At 38.6% G+C, this 20,276-nt stretch overlaps 1 protein-coding gene across 1 annotated transcript in view; it reads right to left on the bottom strand.

Moving 5' to 3' along the window:
* The window catches only part of SMYD4 (SET and MYND domain containing 4), a 178,792-nt gene that overhangs the window by 61,745 nt on the left and 96,771 nt on the right, over positions 1-20,276 (bottom strand). The window contains exon 6 of the mRNA XM_053706220.1: positions 4,568-4,750. Coding sequence (XP_053562195.1) covers positions 4,568-4,750 — 183 coding nt within the window. The remainder of the gene's footprint in view (positions 1-4,567; positions 4,751-20,276) is intronic.

The following is a 20,276-nucleotide window of genomic DNA, read 5'->3' as shown; positions in this document are numbered from 1 at the left end:
AGCATTGAGCAAAATTGAGCTCCATACCGCACCTAAATACCAGCGCTGCTGTGAGCTGGTTTTACGTGTTCGTGCACGATAAACCTAACACCTGCAATAATGGAGCGTAAAGCTCCGTAACGCAGCCCCATTGATTCCTATGGGGAAAGAAAATGTATGTGTACACCTAACACTCTAACATAAACTCCGAGTCTAAACACTCCATATCTGCCGCCAACACCCCATATCTGCCGCCCCCGACATCGCTGACACCTACATTACACTTATTAACCCCTAATCTGCTGCCCCAATGTCGTTGCTACCTACCTACACTTATTAACCCCTAATCTGCCGCCCCCAACATCGCTGCCACTATACTAAAGTTATTAACCCCTAAACCTAACCCGAACACCCACTAACTTTAATATAATTAAAATAAATCTAAATAAAAATTTACTATCATTAACTAAATAATACCTATTTAAAACTAAAAACTTACCTGTAAAATAAAACCTAACCTGAGTTACACTAACACCTAACCTTACACTACAATTAAATAAATTACATTAAATACAATTAACTAAATTACAACCCCCCCCACTAAATTACACTAAATAAAAAAGAAATGATCAAATATTTAAACTAATTACACCTAATCTAATAGCCCTATCAAAATAAAAAAGCCCCCCAAAATAAAAAAAACCCCTAGCCTAAACTAAACTGCCAATAGCCCTTAAAAGGGTCTTTTGCGGGGCATTGACCCAAAGAAATCAGCTCTTTTACCTGTAAAAAAAAAAAATACAAACAACCCCCCCAACAGTAAAACCCACCATCCACACAACCAAACCCCCCAAATAAAACCCTATCTAAATCAATGAAAAAGGCATTTGGATGGGCATTGCCCTTAAAAGGTCATTTAGCTCGATTTCAGCACAAACCCTAATCTAAAAATAAAACCCACACAATAAACCCTTAAAAAAAACCTAACGCTAACCCCTGAAGATCCACTTACAGTTTTTGAAGACCGGACATCCATCCTCAACGAAGAGGCAGAAGTCCACAGCGAAGCGGCAGAAGACTTCATCCAAGCGGGCCGAAGTCTTCATCCAGACGGCATCTTCTATCTTCATCCATCCGGTGCGGAGCGGCTCCATCTTCAAGACATCCGGAGCGGAGCATCCTCTTCTGACGACGGCTAACGAAGAATGAAGGTTCCTTTAAGGGACGTCATCCAAGATAGCGTCCCTTAAATTCCAATTGGCTGATAGGATTCTATCAGTCAATCGGAATTAAAGGTGAAAAATCCTATTGGCTGATTGGATTAGCCAATAGGATTGAGCTTCAATCCTATTGGCCGATCCAATCAGCCAATAGGATTGATCTTGCATTCCATTGGCTGAGTGGAACAGCCAATAGAATGCAAGCTCAATCCTACTGGCTGATTGCATCAGCCAATAGGATTCTTTCACCTTTAATTCCGATTGGCTGATAGAGTTCTACCAATCAATCGGAATTCTTGGATGACATCCCTTAAAGGAACCTTCATTCTTCAGTAGCCGTCAACAGAAGAGGATGCCCCGCGTCGGATGTCTTGAAGATGGAGTCGCTCTGCGCCGGATGGATGAAGATAGAAGATGCCGTCTGGATGAAGACTTCGGCCCGCTTGGATGAAGACTTCTGCCGGCTTCGATGAGGACTTCTGCCGCTTCGTTGAGGATGGATGTCCGGTCTTCAAAAACTGTAAGTGGATCTTCAGGGGTTAATAATTCGGCAGATTAGGGGTTAATCATTTTATTTAGTTAATGATAGTAAGTTTTATTTAGATTTATTTTAATTATATTAAAGTTAGGGGTGTTAGGGGTTAATAAGTGTAGTTAGGTGGCGGAGATTTTGGGGGCAACAGATTAGGGGTTAATAACAGCAATGTAGGTTGCGGCGATGTTAGGGACAGCAGATTAGGGGTTAATAATATTTAACTAATGTTTGCGATGTGGGAGTACGACTGTTTAGGGGTTAATATGTTTATTATAGTGGTGGTGATGTCCGAGAGGCAGATTAGGGGTTAATAATTTTATTTTAGTGTTTGCGAAGCAGGAGGGCCTCGGTTTAGGGGTTAATAGGTAGTTTATGGGTGTTAGTGTACTTTTTAGCACTTTAGTTATGAGTTTTATGGTACAGCTTTGTAGTGTAAAAACCCATAACTACTGACTATCAGTTTATGGTATGGATCTTGACGGTATTGGCTGTACCGCTCACTTTTTGGCCGGACAGGCAAACTCGTAATACCGGCGATATGGAAGTCCCATTGAAAAAGGACTTTTATATACCTGCAAGACTCGTAATACCAGCGGTAGTGAAAGAGAGCCATAACGCTGCTTTTTCACCCATAACGCAAAACTCGTAATCTAGCCGAAAATTATTAACACCTAAATCTGCCAACCCCAACATCGCAAACTACCTAATACATCTATTAACCCCTAAACCGCCATTAACGCACATCGCTAAATAACCCCTAAACCGCCATTAACATAATAAATCTATTAACCCCTAAATCGCCAAACCCCACAACGCAAATAACTAATCATTAAGCCCTCTAACCTAACACCCCCTAAATTAACCTCATTACTTAAATTAAAATAAAAAACCTAACATTACTTTAAAAATAAAGAAAACTAAATTGAAACTAATCTAAAATTACAGAAAATAAAAAAGTCTAACATTACACAAAATAATAAACTGCATTATCCAAAATAAAAAATTAAACCTAATCCCTATGAAAATAAAAAAGCCCCCCAAAATAAAAACACCCTAATCTAAGAATAAACTACCAATAGCCCTTAAAAGGTCTTTCTGTAGGGCATTTTCCTAAAGAAATCAGCTTTTACATTAAAAATAAACCAAGATTTAGTGGTAAAATCCCCTAAACCCACTAAACCCCCCAAAATAAAAAAAACCTAACACTAAAAAAACCTAAACTACCTATTTGTATAGGCATTGCACTTAAAAGGGCAATCAGCTCTTTTACAGCGCCCAAATCCCTAATTTTAAAAACCCCCAGAAATAAATAAAAACAAAACAAAAAACAACACTAAGCCCCAAATAGGTACTCACGGTTCCTGAAGTCCAGCGGAGGTCTTCTTCCAGGCGGGTCCATCACCTTCTATCTTCATCCACAGCGAAGGCGGCGCGGTCTTCCCAAATGTGGCGATCCTCGGCGGCGTGGAGGCTCCTCTTCATGCGATTGTCCGCCGCACACTGAAGATTGAATGCAAGGTACCACATATTTATTAGGATATCTTGCATTCCTATTGGCTGATATTTTAAAATTAGCCAATAGGATTAGAGCTAATAAAATCTTATTGGCTGATTTGAACAGCCAATAGGATTTCAGTAGCTCAAATCCTATTGGCTGATTTCAAAATTTCAGCCAATAGGAATGCAAGGTACCCCAAATTGATTGCGGTACCTTGCATTCAATCTTCAGTCTACGACGGACATCGGATAAAGTGGAGCCTCCATGCCGCCGAGGACCACCGCTGCTGAGGATGCAGGCATCGGGAACACAGCTCCGCACCGCCTTCACTCCGGATGAAGATGGAAGATGATAGATCCGTCTGGAAGAAGACTTTCTTTGCCGGACTTCAGGAACAGTGAGTACCTATTTGGGGCTTAGGATTAGGATTTTTTATTTTAATTTTTGGGGTGTTTTTTTTTTTTTTAAGATTAGGGTTTGTTTGGGCTTGAAAAAGAGTTGATTGCCCTTTTAAGTGCAGTAAAAGAGCTGAATGCCCTTTTAAGGGCAATGCCCATACAAATGCCCCTTAAGGGCTAATAGGTAGTTTAGTTTTTTTTAGTGTTAGTTTATTTTTATTTTGGGGGGGGTTGGGTGGGTGGGGGGATTTAGTATCTTTTAGAGGTAAAAGAGCTGTTTAACTTAGGACAATGCCCTACAAAAGGCAGTTTTAAGGGTTACTGGTAGTTTAGTATTAGATTAGGGGGTGTTTTTATTTTGTGTTGTAACATTAGCTTGGTGGACTGTAGTTTTTAAACATAGACGGCCCTCTGGTGAATAGAAAATGGATTGTGATTGCCGAGAACTTTTTGACCCCATTGAGCTTTCATCAAGGATCCGAAAACCTGTTTGCAAGTGTGGGAATCAGCTGAAAATGTGATATTGTGATCGAGCCAAATCGAAAAATAGCCTTTTCAGCCCGAAAAAGACACTGCCTATAGATTGTGTTTGAGGCCATGGTTGTACACAAGCAATAGTGCTATAATACAATGTTCTAACACAACACAGCATTTTCTGTTTGCCCTTATGTCCTTTTACAAATATGTAAAACAGTTTTGCGGAGTTTAACATCACTTCAAATATTGTACAAAGAATGACTCTAAAATATTGCATTAAAACTTAAAATTATTTTTCTTTTCACATCACTAAACACTAAAGTTTGGTAGTTGGTAACCAAGGAGTTAACAAAAGAAGAATATATTCAGAAATGAGATGCACAAGGGAAAGATATTTTGCCTACAGCGCTTCTGCAGATGTTATGAAGATACAAAAAGAACATTTATTCCCAGAGCTCACCATAGCAGTGGCACACCTCCTCTCCTTTTTTGATTGGTCGGCTAGCTCTGACCATGCAACACCTGCCTTGGAAAGACACACTGGTATTGGGATCACAGGAATGGTTCAGCATACTCAGGACAGGAAACATTGCTGTTGCAAGGCGTGAACTCTTGCTGCTTTCTACTTTGGATAAATCAGGTCCTATGGATTGAAAATAGAGCACTATGAAACTCAAAACAAAATGTAGCCAAATTAACTGTTTGCAATTAATTGTTTCTAAACTAAATGCAAATAAACAGAAAAAAAATATTTCTATAGATCACCAGGGGGTCTAAAACTGTAAAAGCCAATAAACTGAACATATTGTGACAAAATGTTCGTATAGTTGTAAAGAAACTTAAGAGATTTAACAAATATAATTATAATAAATAGGTTATCTCAAGTAAAATAGATGCAAGAAGAGTGTGAAACAAAAGAAACCCCAAACACTTTAAATCCTTTTTCTAGCATGAATGCTGCATTTTAATGTATCTATGGTGGTTATGTGCAAGCTTATTTTACTTAAAGGGACATGATACCCAAATGTTGAATCAAATGAAAGTGATGCAGCATAACAGTAAAAAGATGACTAGAAAATATCACAAGAATATCTCTATTTAAAAAAGGAGGTTATTTTACCCCCAAAAAATCCTCAGTATCCACATCCCACTGTAAAGGAACTGTAAGCAGCCAATAAGTATGCTAGTCCTGGGACGTGCAAGGGAGTGTGTATCTGGCATTTGCAGGTAGTGTCATATTATTTCAGTCCTCATCTTAAGAAAGATTACTAAATTTACTAAATTACTGAAAGCTTGCAGGATTTCAGTGAAATCACATAATATCACAGTAAAACAAAACGTGACATCAGTACTAGTGAAGTCGATTGGTTATTTTTTTGTCAATATGCAGCTAAGAGAAGCTGAAGATAACTGTTTACAGAACACTTACTATTGTGAGTTAAGAAATTTTGAGGTTATACATCTTCCATATTTATAGCGAAGACATTTTGAAGCAATATATCTTCAATATTTTCTTGTCAGCTTTTTACAGTTATGCTGCATCGCTTTCAAGTAATTTAGGATATAGGCATTATGTCCCTTTAAACCAATGAGGAAATAATGCTTTCTAAAATAGCATGTGGTGTGTGCCTAAAGGAAAATCAGCATTGTCTTTCCCATTCAGTCATATAAACAGTAATTAAAGGACCAGTAAACACAGTAGATTTGCATAATCAACACATGATAAAAAGACAATGCAATAGTCTTAAAGGGACAGTCTACAATAGCATTTTTATTGTTTTAAAAGATAGATAATCCCTTTATTACCCATTCCCCAGTTTTGCATACTTTTTACTAGGGTTGCACCAATACCGATACTAGTATCGGTACCGATACCAAGTATTTGCATGAGTACTTTTACTCGTGCAAATGCACCGATACTTAAACCGATACCTCCACTTCCTACCCATATGCTATCTTGTGGTGTTTTTTCAAACTGCATGTTCCCATTTCATTTTAAACTGGAGTGGAGACTCAACTAAAATTGTTTACTACTGTTCTGCCAATACAAATTGCAGTTATTTGTATTATTGTAGGAGAGATATCACTGTACCTCGTTCAGACAAACCCCTGAAGTACTGGGCAGTTAATAAACAGATTGCCAGCTCTGGCTAAAATTACCCAAAAAGATCTTTCTGCCCCATGCAGTAGTGTGGAAAGTGAAAGACTGTTCAGCTTAGAGTCGAACCTCCATACAAATGTCAGATTGATGTTATATAACAGCCCTACAACTCAATTGCATCACCCCTTTAAATTTAATATTTTATTGTAATATTTTTATTTATAAACTTGTTCAGTGAACTTTGTGACAAATAGAACTGTTTTATTATTTCATAATGTCTTTTGAATTACAGTCCTTTATAATTATAAAGAAGGAATCTTAAATAATTAGTCTGTATTGTGCTTGGTAAACTGTCACAGGACATTAACCCCTTAATGACCAAGGACGTACGCCACACGTCCTCAAAATAAATACAGTTAATGACCGAGGACGTGTGGCGTACGTCCTTGGTCTGGAAAGCAGCTGGAAGCGATCCTGCACGCTTCCAGCTGCTTTCCAGTTATTGCAGTGATGCCTCGATATCGAGGCATCCTGCAATAACCCCCCTTGGCCATCCGATGCAGAGCGAGCCACTCTGTGGCCCTCTCTGCACTGGACATCGGTGGCCGGTATAGTTGGTGGGTGGGAGCAAGTCTGGGAGGCGGGTGGGCGGCCATCGATGTGCCGAATGGAGTGGAGGGGGGCGGGACGGGCGGGAGCGCGCGTGCACGGGGGGTGGCGGGCGGGCGCGTGCACGGGGCGGGAGCGGGAGGGAACCGCTGCACTACAGAAAAATAAACTGGGAAAAGTTAAAAAAAAAAAAAAAGTTTTTAAAGCTGTAAATAAACAGCTAAGGGACCTGGAAGGGGTGGGGGGTTGATCTTGGGGGGGGGGGGGGGGAAGGGAAGCTACACTACAGAAAAGGTCATTTTTTTAAAAAAAAAAAGGCACATTTTTTTACTAAACTGGGTACTGGCAGACAGCTGCCAGTACCCAAGATGGCGCCCATTAAGGCAGAGGGGGAGGGTTAGAGAGCTGTTTGGTGGGGGATCAGTGAGGCTGGGAGCTAAGGGGGGATCCTACACAGCAGCATATGTAAATATGCTAAAAAAACACACAAAAAAAGCCCAAATATAGCTTTTATTTTAGTACTGGCAGAGTTTCTGCCAGTACTTAAGATGGCGGGGACAATTGTGGGGTGGGGGAGGGAAGTGAGCTGTTTGGGAGGGATCAGGGGGTCTCATGTTTCAGGTGGGAGGCTGAGCTCTACACTAAAGCTAAAATTAACCCTGCAAGCTCCCTACAAGCTACATAATTAACCCCTTCACTGCTAGCCATAATACACGTGTGAAATGCAGCGGCATTTGGCGGCCTTCTAATTACCAAAAAGCAACGCCAAAGCCATATATGTCTGCTATTTCTGAACAAAGGGGATCCCAGAGAAGCATTTACAACCATTTGTGCCATAATTGCACAAGCTGTTTGTAAATGATTTCAGTGAGAAAGCTAAAATTGTGAAAAATGTAACGTTTTTTTTAATTTGATCGCATTTGGCGGTGAAATGGTGGCATGAAATATACCAAAATTGGCCTAGATCAATACTTGGGGTTGTCTACTACACTACACTAAAGCTAAAATTATCCCTAAAAGCTCCCTACATGCTCCATAATTCCTTCACTGCTGGGCATAATACACGTGTAGTGCGCAGTGGCATTTAGCAGCCTTCTAATTACTAAAAAGCAACGCCAAAGCCATATATGTCTGCTATTTCTGAACAAAGGGGATCCCAGAGAAGAATTTACAACCATTTATGCCATAATTACACAAGCTGTTTGTAAATAATTTCAGTGAGAAACCAAAAGTTTGTGAAAAAATTAGTAAAAAAGTGAACGATTTTTTGTATTTAATCGCATTTGGCGGTGAAATGGTGGCATGAAATATACCAAAATGGGCATAGATGAATACTTTGGGATGTCTACTAAAAAAAAATATATACATGTCAATGGATATTCAGAGATTCCTGAAAGATATTGGTGTTCTAATGTAACTAGCGCTAATTTTGAAAAATAATGGTTTGGAAATAGCAAAGTGCTACTTGTATTTATGGCCCTATAACTTACAAAAAAAGCAAAGAACATGTAAACATTGGGTATTTCTAAACTCAGGACAAAATTTAGAAACTATTTAGCACGGGTGTTTTTTGGTAGTTGTAGATGTGTAACAGATTTTGGGGGTCATAGTTAGAAAAAGTGTGTTTTTTTCAATTTTTTCCTCATATTTTATAATTTTTTTTATAGTAAATTATAAGATATGATGATAATAATGGTATCTTTAGAAAGTCCATTTAATGGCGAGAAAAACGGTATCTAATATGTGTGGGTACAGTAAATGAGTAAGAGGAAAATTACAGCTAAACACAAACACCGCAGAAATGTAAAAATAGCCTTGGTCCAAAACGGACAGAAAATGGAAAAGTGCTGTGGTCATTAAGGGGTTAAAAAAAAAAAAGTATCGGTAATTGGTATCGGCGAGTATTTGAAAACCAGTATCGGTACTTGTACTCGGTCATAAAAAAAATGGTATCGGTGCAACCCTACTTTTTACCTCTGTGATTAATTTGTATCTAAGCCTCTTCTGACAGCCCCCTGATCACATAACGTTTTATTTATTATCTATTGACTTGCATTTAGTTCTGTGTTGTGCTAACTCTTAAATAACTTCCTGGGCGTGAACACAATGTTATCTATATGGCCCACATGAACTATCAGTTTCTTGTTGTGAAAAGCTAATAAAAAAATCATGTGATAAGAGGCTCTCTGTAGTGGCTTAGAAACAGACAGAAATTTAGAGGTTTAAATGTTATAAAGTACATTAATATAACAATGTTGGTTGTGCAAATCTGGGGAACGGGTAGTAAAGGCATTATCTATCTTTTTAAACAATAATTTTTGTGTAGACTGTCCCTTTAACTTCAAATCAGTAGTAGATTTTTTTCTGACAAATTTCAGTTATATCTATTTCCACTCCTCCTGTATCATGTGACAGCCATCAGCCAATCACAAATGCATATAGGTATATTCTGTGAATCTTTGCACCTGCTCGGTAGGGGCTGGTAACTCAAAAAGTGTAAATATAAAAAGACTGCACATTTTTTTTGCAATATATATTTTTATTGAAGTTGTGAGATTAACAAACAGGAGAAAAACAGGCATAATTCGTCCAAAAGCAAGTGATTAAATACAGCCACATTAAGTACATATTACAATACCATAACTTATTTCAATGGAGCATGAGAGAAGACATGGACGAATCAAAATTGAACTTCACTTTTATAATTTTAAATCTAGCATAGGTTCCCCAGAGCGTCAGAGGAAAACCTCTGTGTGATAAAGATTAAAGAGGGTACTGAGGGGAAATGGCTTACGTGTCGGTCACTCCTGGACCATAGCTTGTGGGGGAGGGGATTCAGCGGACAAGAGCCGCTCATATTATAGGGGAGGAGGGGGTGTGGCGAACTAGGTATATATAATATTCTAAAGTTATGAGAAAGAATAATATATGGCAGCTAAGTGGTTTCTTAACCCTTGACTCGCAATGTTTTCTATTGGGCGATCTCCTAAAGGAGGGCTCTAAGAGCATTCTAGGGCCTTGCTAAATTAGGGACTGAACATGGTTGATATATCATAAGGGGTGGTCTATGAGAGGCTCTGTCATGGATGCATTACAAACCGGGCTGAATATCAACGTATGATGAGGAGACTCTAAGTGTAATATTCCAGATATAAAGCTAGGAAAAAATTTGTAAGTGATAAGGCTTTGATTTGGTATAAACCATATACACTGGTATATCAGAGCATATTAATGGGCCGAAGAACAAAAACCTCTGAGAACATAAATAGGTAATAGACTATTCAAATATAGGGAAGCTATATTGATTAGGAATGATATATACCAGGTAAAGCCATCAAGATAGACAGTGTATAAAGGGAATCATAACTCTCTATGTACATTAAGTTACTGTAGGCGTCAATAACGCTTATTTGCGTATTAGGATTAGGTCAAACCAATAATAATACCTATTATTTTAGGTGACATTAAACAAGAGTAAAGCATGCATCAACAGTAGTAAACTGGACCTGCAAGTAAAACCCAAGTGGATACTACAGACTATTACTGTGAATATACGGTCCAATATATGGGGGATTACATACATACAAGATATGGCAATTGAAATATATCAGAGCTCTCGCTGGGAATGTTGTGAGAGTAGGTAGAGCGTGCAGTAGATCAATGTTGTTATATAGTACTGGAATAATTATGTACAGCTTAGTAATTTTGTTTGGGTAGCCACTTAATGGATTTATAACATTATATAAGACATATGAGCTTTGGCCACCGTATCTACCAAACTATTAATAGTGGGAATCAGAGGGAGGTTACTATGTCTGGAGGGGCTACTGTTATAAAAGAAGGACAAACCGTCAGACATGGATTGCCTAGAGATTTCAAAATTAACTATATCACCCTCGAAGGCAAAAAATACATCTTATAAATATCTTACTGGAACAGAATAACTATGTCTATGAACTTGTGGGTACAAATAACGGAAGAAATAAAAAAAAAATAAAAAAAAAATAGTAAGCCCCCTCACTTAGTGATCTCTCATTTATAAATGAGCAAGCTTAATAATCTGAAGTCTCTAAGGCAGACTATAAACTTACATATAGCAAGTGGAGGGTACTTATTGTTAACTGCCCTTTAAAATAACACAGGTCGACTAAAACATAAATAGATAAACCAAAAGACTATCATCAATACTGAATTATAATAACCCCATCAACAAAACTGGTGATCAAACCGGGGTATCAGTCCTGTAGTCTTTGTAGATTTAGCCGATCCCATGCCTGATCTGATGTTGTCCTCTGTAGCCTATAGCCGGCCAGTTGTGGCAGGAAGACCAGGTATTTTGAACCGGGAAGATAGCGGTGCTCCTTGCTCCTTGCAAAGCTAAGTGTTTGTCTGTCTTTAGACCTAGAAACATGGTATAGGTGGTGCTCCAGGAAAGTGAAGGAGGATCAGCAGCTCTCAGGTTGAGATCTTGAGTGGTCATTGCAGGCCGGAACATGGCGTTTGCAGATACCGTGGCCAGGCTCTCAAAACTTCCCAATCCATAATTCATACCGGGCACCCCTTTGACCGGCCGCATCTCCGGGGCACTCAGGGTCGACCTCTTAATCGTATTCTGAGCCTCGATTTCAGGTCCGTTCCGTGTCAGAGTCTTCCGATAGCTAGGAGCTGCATACTCTACCCCATCCACAGCTGACCGAGGATCAGTACAAGCCACCTCAGTTAGGTCTGCGGTACGTTCCTCTCGGCATCCCACATTAGTCTTGACTAGAGGACTATCAGATAGTGGTTCTGCCTCATAGGCTGTGTCTTCTTCCGTCAGCTCTGTTTTCAAGCTCTCTGCAGCAGAGATATACTGAGCGTCCATTTTATGAGACATCCGTTGTAGGAGAGTTAGGATTTCTGCCTCCATTGCGATGCCGTTTAAAGCCACAATATCCGCTTACTTCTTAAGCAGTGCTTCAATTTTTGTTACGGAGCGTTCCATACATTAGAAAGTTAGATACAGCTAACGCAAGTCCTTTACCCAACTAAATTACTGCCTGGGGGGATAAAATAGATGTATATTATTATATTAGGCCGCAGACTATGGTCTCACCCCGTCAGGAGTTTCTGGAGATAAGAAGAGATAAAAAAGTGGCATAACTTGCTTCTATATCCTTTCTTTGAGAGATAGTCAGCTTTATAAAGTCGGATGAGAGTTAGTTGGGGAGATAATCCTTAGATTATGTAAAGTATAGCTGGAGCTATTGAATTCCACGACCGGCCATGTCTGCGGCTAAGCCACGCCCCACCGACTGCACATTTTTTTAATTGAAGTAAATTTGAAAAGTTGTTTAAACTTGTATGTTCTATCTGAATCATGAAAGTTTAATTTTGACTTGAGTGTCCCTCTTATGGGTTTAAACAGAGGCGTAACTAGAAACCACAGGGCCCAGGTGCAAGAATCTAAGAAGGGGCCCCCCACCGCCCCTCCCCCCTCCAAAAAAATGTGAATTTAATACATATCTTTTTTTTTTTTTTTTTTTACATTTAACACAGAAAAAAAAATGTGAATCAGATTACATGTCTGCAAAAGGAGGTACAATGTGCCCACAGTCTGTAAGATGGTCTGACCCCCTATTACTGTGTATATATATATATATATATATATATATATATATATATATATATATATATATATATATAGTGACAATATTTAACCCCCCAGTACTGTATATAGTAAGTTAGTGACACAGTCTGTAATCTGCCGGTGAGATGGCTGGCCTGAACCTACCCGCCCAGTACTTTATAAAGTGACCACAGTAGTCAGTGACATGGTCCACCCCCCCATACTGTATATAGTGGTACTGTATAGTGACACTGTTTCCCCCTGCCCCCCATGCTGTAGTAACAAGGTCTGTAATTTGCTGGTTCCACAAACATACACACACACATACATGCACAAATACACACACAGTCACATACATACATACACACACACCATTCACACACACATAAACACCAATGGGTAAAACAGAAACACTAACCCCTGTAGTCATGTCACACTCACATGATATCAGTGCAGGCAGTGGTAGGTTAACGTTTTTTATAAAACAAAATAAAAAAAAAATATATATATTTTTTTTAAGCTGGGCCCCCACCCTCAGGGGCCTAGTCGCCCCTGCGTCCTCTGCACCCCCTGTAGTTTCGCCCCTGGGTTTAAAGGGACAGTCTACACCATAATTTTTATTGTTAAAAAAGATAGTTAATCCCTTTTTCTTTCATGTAATTAGCAAGAGTCCATGAGCTAGTGACGTATGGGATATACATTCCTACCAGGAGGGGCAAAGTTTCCCAAACCTTAAAATGCCTATAAATACACCCCTCACCACACCCACAATTCAGTTTTACAAACGTTGCCTCCGATGGAGGTGGTGAAGTAAGTTTGTGCTAGATTCTACGTTGATATGCGCTCCGCAGCAAGTTGGAGCCCGGTTTTCCTCTCAGCGTGCAGTGAATGTCAGAGGGATGTGAGGAGAGTATTGCCTATTTGAATGCAGTGATCTCCTTCTAAGGGGTCTATTTCATAGGTTCTCTGTTATCGGTCGTAGAGATTCATCTCTTACCTCCCTTTTCAGATCGACGATATACTCTTATATATACCATTACCTCTGCTGATTCTCGTTTCAGTACTGGTTTGGCTATCTGCTATATGTAGATGAGTGTCCTGGGGTAAGTAAGTCTTATTTTCTGTGACACTCCTAGCTATGGTTGGGCACTTTGTTTATAAAGTTCTAAATATATGTATTCAAACATTTATTTGCCTTGACTCAGAATGTTCAACTTTCCTTATTTTTCAGACAGTCAGTTTCATATTTGGGATAATGCATTTTAATTTAACATTTTTTACCTTAAAATTTGACTTTTTCCCTGTGGGCTGTTAGGCTCGCGGGGGCTGAAAATGCTTCATTTTATTGCGTCATTCTTGGCGCGGACTTTTTTGGCGCAAAAATTCTATTTCCGTTTCCGGCGTCATACGTGTCGCCGGAAGTTGCGTCATTCTTTGACGTTATTTTGCACCAAAAATGTCGGCGTTCCGGATGTGGCGTCATTTTTGGCGCCAAAAAAGCATTTAGGCGCCAAATAATGTGGGCGTCTTATTTGGCGCGAAAAAATATGGGCGTCACTTTTGTCTCCACATTATTTAAGTCTCATTTTTTATTGCTTCTGGTTGCTAGAAGCTTGTTCTTTGGCATTTTTTCCCATTCCTGAAACTGTCATTTAAGGAATTTGATCAATTTTGCTTTATATGTTGTTTTTTTCTTTTACATATTGCAAGATGTTCCACGTTGCAACTGAGTCAGAAGATACTTCAGGAAAATCACTGCACAGTGCTGGAGTTACCAAGCTAAGTGTATCTGCTATAAACTTTTGGTATCTGTTTCTCCAGCTGTTATTTGTATTGCATGTCATGTCAAACTTATTAATGCAGATAAAATTTCCTTTAGTACTGTTACATTACCTGTTGCTGTTCCGTCAACATCTAATTTTCAGAGTGTTCCTGATAACATAAGAGATTTTATTTTTTAAATCCATTAAGAAGGCTATGTCTGTTATTTCTCCTTCTAGTATAAATAAAAGTCTTTTAAAACTTCTCTTTTTTTCAGATGAATTTTTAAATGAACATCATCATTCTGATACTGATAATGGTTCTTCTGGTTCAGAGGTTTCTGTCTCAGAGGTTGATGCTGATAAATCTTTGTATTTGTTCAAGATGGAATTTATTCGTTCTTTACTTAAAGAAGTATTATTTGCATTAGAAATAGAGGATTCTGGTCCTCTTGATTCTAAATGTAAACGTTTAAATAAGGTTTTTAAATCTCCTGTAGTTATTCCAGAAGTGTTTTATCTCCCTGATGCTATTTCTGAAGTATTTTCCAGGGAATGGAATAATTTGGGTAATTTATTTACTCCTTCTAGACGTTTAAGCAAATTATATCCTGTGCCATCTGACAGATTAGAGTTTTTTGAGACAAAAATCCCTAAGGTTATGGGGCTGTCTCTACTCCTGCTAATGTACTACTATTCCTACGGCAGATAGTACTTCATTTAAGGATCCTTTAGATAGGAAAATTGAATCCTTTCTAAGAAAAGCTTACTTATGTTCAGGTAATCTTCTTAGACCTGCTATATTTTTAGCGGATGTTGCTGCAGCTTCAACTTTTTGATTAGAAGCTTTAGCGCAACAAGTAACAGATCATAATTTTATAGCATTATTATTATTCTATAACATGCTAATAATTTTATTGGTGATACCATCTTTTGATATCATTAGAGTTGATGTCAGGTATATGTTTCTAGCTATTTTAGCTAGAAAAGCTTTATGGATTAAACTTGGAATGCTGACATGTCTTCTAAGTCATCTTTGCTTTCCCTTTCTTTCCAGGGTAAATAATCATTTTAGTTCCTTTCCTCACAAGGAACAAAAGCCTGATCCTTCATCCTTAGGAGCGGTATCAGTTTGGAAACTATTTCCAGTTTGGAATATATCCAAGCCTTATAGAAACCTATAACCAGCTCCTAAGTACCTATGAGGGTGCGGCCCTTATTCCAGCTCAGCTGGTATGGGGCAGATTACGTTTTCTTCAAAGAAATTTGGATCAATTCCGTTCTTAATCTCTGGTTTCAGAAACATTGTTTCAGAAAGGTACAGAATTGGCTTCAAGTTAAGGCCTCCTGCTAAGAGATTCTTTTCTTTTCCGTGTCCCAGTTAACACAGCAAAGGCTCAGCATTTCTGTAATGTGTTTCAGATCTAGAGTTGGCTGGAGTATTTATGCCAGTTCCAGTTCTGGAACGGGGGCTGGGGTTTTATTTTATCTCTTCATTTGTACCAAAGAAGGTCAATTCCTTCAGACCAGTTCTGGATCTGTCATTATTGAATCGTTATGTTAGGATACCAACATTCAAGATGGTTATTGTAGGACTATCCTGCCTTTTGTTTAGCAAGGGCATTATATGTCTACAATAGATTTACAGGATGTGTATCTGCATATTCCGATTCATCCAGATCACTTTTAGTGTCTGAGATTCTCTTTTTAGACAAGCATTACCAGTTTTGTGGCTCTACCGTTTGGCCTAGCCTCAGTTCCAAGAATTTTTTTCAAAGGTTCTCGGTGCCCCTTTTTTCTGTAATCAGAGAATAGGGCTTTGGTATTTCCTTATTTGGACGATATTTTGGTACTTGCTCAGTCTTCTCATTTTCGAAGAATCTCATACGAATCGACTTGTGTTGTTTCTTCAAATTCATGGTTGGAGGATCAATTTACCATTCAGTTCATTGATTCCTCAGACAAGGGTAACCTTTTTAGGTTTCTAGATAAATTTAGTGTCTATGACTCTGTCCTTGTCAGACAAGAGAAGTTTAACATTGATATCAGCTTGTCAAAACCTTCAGTCACAATCATTCCCTTTGGTAGCCTTATGCATGGAAATGTTGGGTCTTAGGACTGCCGCATCAGATGCGATCTCCTTTGCTCGTTTTCACATGCGACCTCTTCAGCTCTGTATGCTGAACCAATGGTGCAGGGATTACTCAAAGATATCTCAATTAATATCTTTAAACCGATTTTACAACACTCTCTGACATGGTGGACAGATCACCATCGTTTAGTTCAGGGGGCTTCTTTGTTCTTCCGACCTGGACTATAATCTCAACAGATGCAAGTCTTACAGGTTGGGGAGCTGTGTGGGGGTATCTGACGGCACAAGGGGTTTGGGAATCTCAGGAGGTGAGCTTTCCGATCAATATTTTGGAACTCCGTGCAATTTTCAGAGCTCTTCAGTCTTGGCCTCTTCTCAAGAGAGAGTTGTTCATTTGTTTTCAGATAGACAATGTCACAACTGTGGCATACATCAATCATCAAGGAGGGACTCACAGTCCTCTGGCTATGAAAGAAGTATCTCGAATTTTGGTTTGGGCGGAATCCAGCTCCTGTCTAATCTCTGCGGTTCATATCCCAGGTATGGACAATTGGAAAGCGGATTATCTCAGTCGCCAAACGTTGCATCCGGGCGAATGGTCTCTTCACCCAGAGGTATTTCTTCAGATTGTTCAAATGTGGGAACTTCCAGAAATAGATCTGATGGCTTCTCATCTAAACAAGAAACTTCCCAGGTATCTGTCCAGATCCCGGGATCCTCAGGCGGAGGCAGTGGATGCATTATCACTTCCTTGGAAGTATCATCCTGCCTATATCTTTCCGCCTCTAGTTCTTCTTCCAAGAGTAATCTCCAAGATTCTGAAGGAATGCTCGTTTGTTCTGCTGGTAGCTCCGGCATGGCCTCTCAGGTTTTGGTATGCGGATCTTGTCCGGATGGCCTCTTGCCAACCGTGGACTCTTCCGTTAAGACCAGACCTTTTGTCTCAAGGTCCTTTTTTCCATCAGGATCTGAAATCCTTAAATTTAAAGGTATGGAGATTGAACGCTTGATTCTTGGTCAAAGAGGTTTCTCTGACTCTGTGATTAATACTATGTTACAGGCTCATAAATCTGTATCCAGAGAGATATATTATAGAGTCTGGAAGACTTATATTTCTTGGTGTCTTTCTCATCATTTTTTCTTGGCATTCTTTTAGAATACCGAGAATATTACAGTTTCTTCAGGATGGTTTAGATAAGGGTTTGTCCGCAAGTTCCTTGAAAGGTCAAATCTCTGCTCTTTCTGTTCTTTTTCACAGACAGATTGCTATTCTTCCTGATATTCATTGTTTTGTACAAGCTTTGGTTCGTATAAAGCCTGGAATTAAGTCAATTTCTCCTCCTTGGAGTTTGAATTTGGTTCTGGGGGTTCTTCAAGCTCCTCCATTTGAACCTATGCATTCATTGGATATTAAATTACTTTCTTGGAAAGTTTTGTTCCTTTTGGCCATCTCTTCTGCCAGAAGAGTTTCTGAATTATCTGCTCTTTCTTGTGAGTCTCCTTTTCTGATTTTTCATCAGGATAAGGCGGTGTTGCGAACTTCTTTTGAATTTTTACCTAAGTTGTGAATTCCAACAACATTAGTAAAGACATTGTGGTTCCTTCATTATGTCTTAATCCTAAGAATTCTAAGGAGAAATCGTTGCATTCTTTGGATGTTATTAGAGCTTTGAAATATTATGTTGAAGCTACTAAGTCTTTCCGAAAGACTTCAAGTTTATTTGTTATCTTTTCCGGTTTTAGAAAGGCCAGAAAACTTCTGCCATTTCTTTGGCATCTTGGTTGAAATCTTTAATTCATCTTGCCTATGTTGAGTCGGGTAAGACTCCGCCTCATAGGATTACAGCTCATTCTACTAGCTCAGTTTCTACTTCCTGGGCGTTTAGGAATGAAGCTTCGGTTGATCAGATTTGCAAAGCGGCAACTTGGTCCTCTTTGCATACTTTTACCAAATTCTACCATTTTGTTGTATTTTCTTCTTCTGAAGCAGTTTTTGGTAGAAAAGTACTTCAGGCAGCGTTTTCAGTTTGAATCTTCTGCTTATGTTTTTCATTAAACTTTATTTTGGGTGTGGATTATTTTCAGCAGGAATTGGCTGTCTTTATTTTATCCCTCCCTCTCTAGTGACTCTTGTGTGGAAAGATCCACATCTTGGGTAGTCATTATCCCATACGTCACTAGCTCATGGACTCTTGCTAATTACATGAAAGAAAACATAATTTATGTAAGAACTTACCTGATAAATTCATTTCTTTCATATTAGCAAGAGTCCATGAGGCCCGCCCTTTTTTTGGGGTGGTTATGATTTTTTTGTATAAAGCACAATTATTCCAATTCCTTATTTTATATGCTTTCGCACTTTTTTCTTATCACCCCACTTCTTGGCTATTCGTTAAACTGAATTGTGGGTGTGGTGAGGGGTGTGTTTATAGGCATTTTAAGGTTTGGGAAACTTTGCCCCTCCTGGTAGGAATGTATATCCCATACGTCACTAGCTCATGGACTCTTGCTAATATGAAAGAAATGAATTTATCAGGTAAGTTCTTACATAAATTATGTTATTACCCATTCCCTAGTTTTGCACAACCAACACTGTTATATAAATACAAGGTATTTACAGAGGTAAAAAGTGTATCTAAGCCTCTGCAAACTGCCCCCTTATTTCAGTTCTCTTGACAGATTTCTATTTTAGCCAATCAGAGCTGGCTCACCTGAACTTAACGTGCATGAGCACGGTGTTATCTATATGACACACATGAACTAACACTCTCTAGTGGTGAAAAACTGTCAAAATGCACTGAGAGAAGAGGTGGCCTTCAAGGGCTTAGAAATTAGCATATGAACCTCCTAGGTTTAGCTTTCAACTACAAATACCAAGAGAACTAAGAAAATTGGTGATAAAGGTAAACTGGAAAATTGTTTAAAATTACATTCTCTATCTGAATCATGAAAGTTTATTTTGGACTAGACTGTCCCTTTAACTCACAAGTCAAGAAGGACAAGATAACAGAATCAGCATGATCTGATGCAACAATATTAAAAGAAACCTGAAAAACAATTTTAAAAGATTTTTCAATGTACTCTTCATCAAATTTACTTCATTCTCTTGACATCCTTTGTTGAAAATATATAGGTAGGCTCAGGAGCACAAATGCATTACTGGAAGCTAGCTGCTGATTGGTAGCCTTTGCTCCAAATGTGTTCCGCTAGGTTGCAGTGGTTATATTTAAGCTATAGTGCAATAATACAAGACTCTAAAACATTTTTATTTGCACTTTTATATGCCTTTAAAGTTATAAAAAGTATGCAATGAAGTCCAGAATGAAGACTGCAAAAATGTCTCACATTTTGCCTCTGAAGTTGTCACCAACCTTGTGTACTTAATAATTGTGAAGTTTTATTAAAGATCTATTCTACTAAAAAAATGGCACGCTCTGAGGAGTTGTGCATAATTGACCTTAGGTAGCTATGTGTTTAACCTCATGCAAAGGGGTTAAACCTATAGGTAATGGGTCAGAAGCTACAATTATTGCAACTCCCCAGCAGGATAAAATTGATTGTCAGGGTCATGTAATTTGCGCACTACAATGTACTTTTAACAATGCATGCATTATATAACTGTGCATACAAGTGTATTGGTAATAAACAGAACTGGAAGAACATAGAAACATTATTATAATATGCTTACTGTTACAAATAATATTCTATTGAAGTTAGTACTACCATAAAATGTTTTATAAATGTCAAAAGTTTATGTACCTAGTGAAAAACAAATGCATTGGACTTACAAAACGCTGCTACTAATCTGGTAGCTACATTCAGAAAACATGGTGTACAGGAAAGAAATGGTACTAAAAACCCATATGAATAAATTAAATGGTAATTATGGCCTTAAAAACACACAAAAGTCAAATTTGACAAATATTAGTGCACCTAGTAGCTGCATCTGAATGGATGCATTTGTGCAACATACATGTGAATGCTTATCACGGGTTTTGT

This window comes from Bombina bombina, chromosome 3 (genome assembly GCF_027579735.1).
Source record: "Bombina bombina isolate aBomBom1 chromosome 3, aBomBom1.pri, whole genome shotgun sequence".
Lineage (NCBI taxonomy): Eukaryota > Metazoa > Chordata > Amphibia > Anura > Bombinatoridae > Bombina > Bombina bombina.
This window is presented reverse-complemented; position numbering and strand designations above follow the sequence as displayed.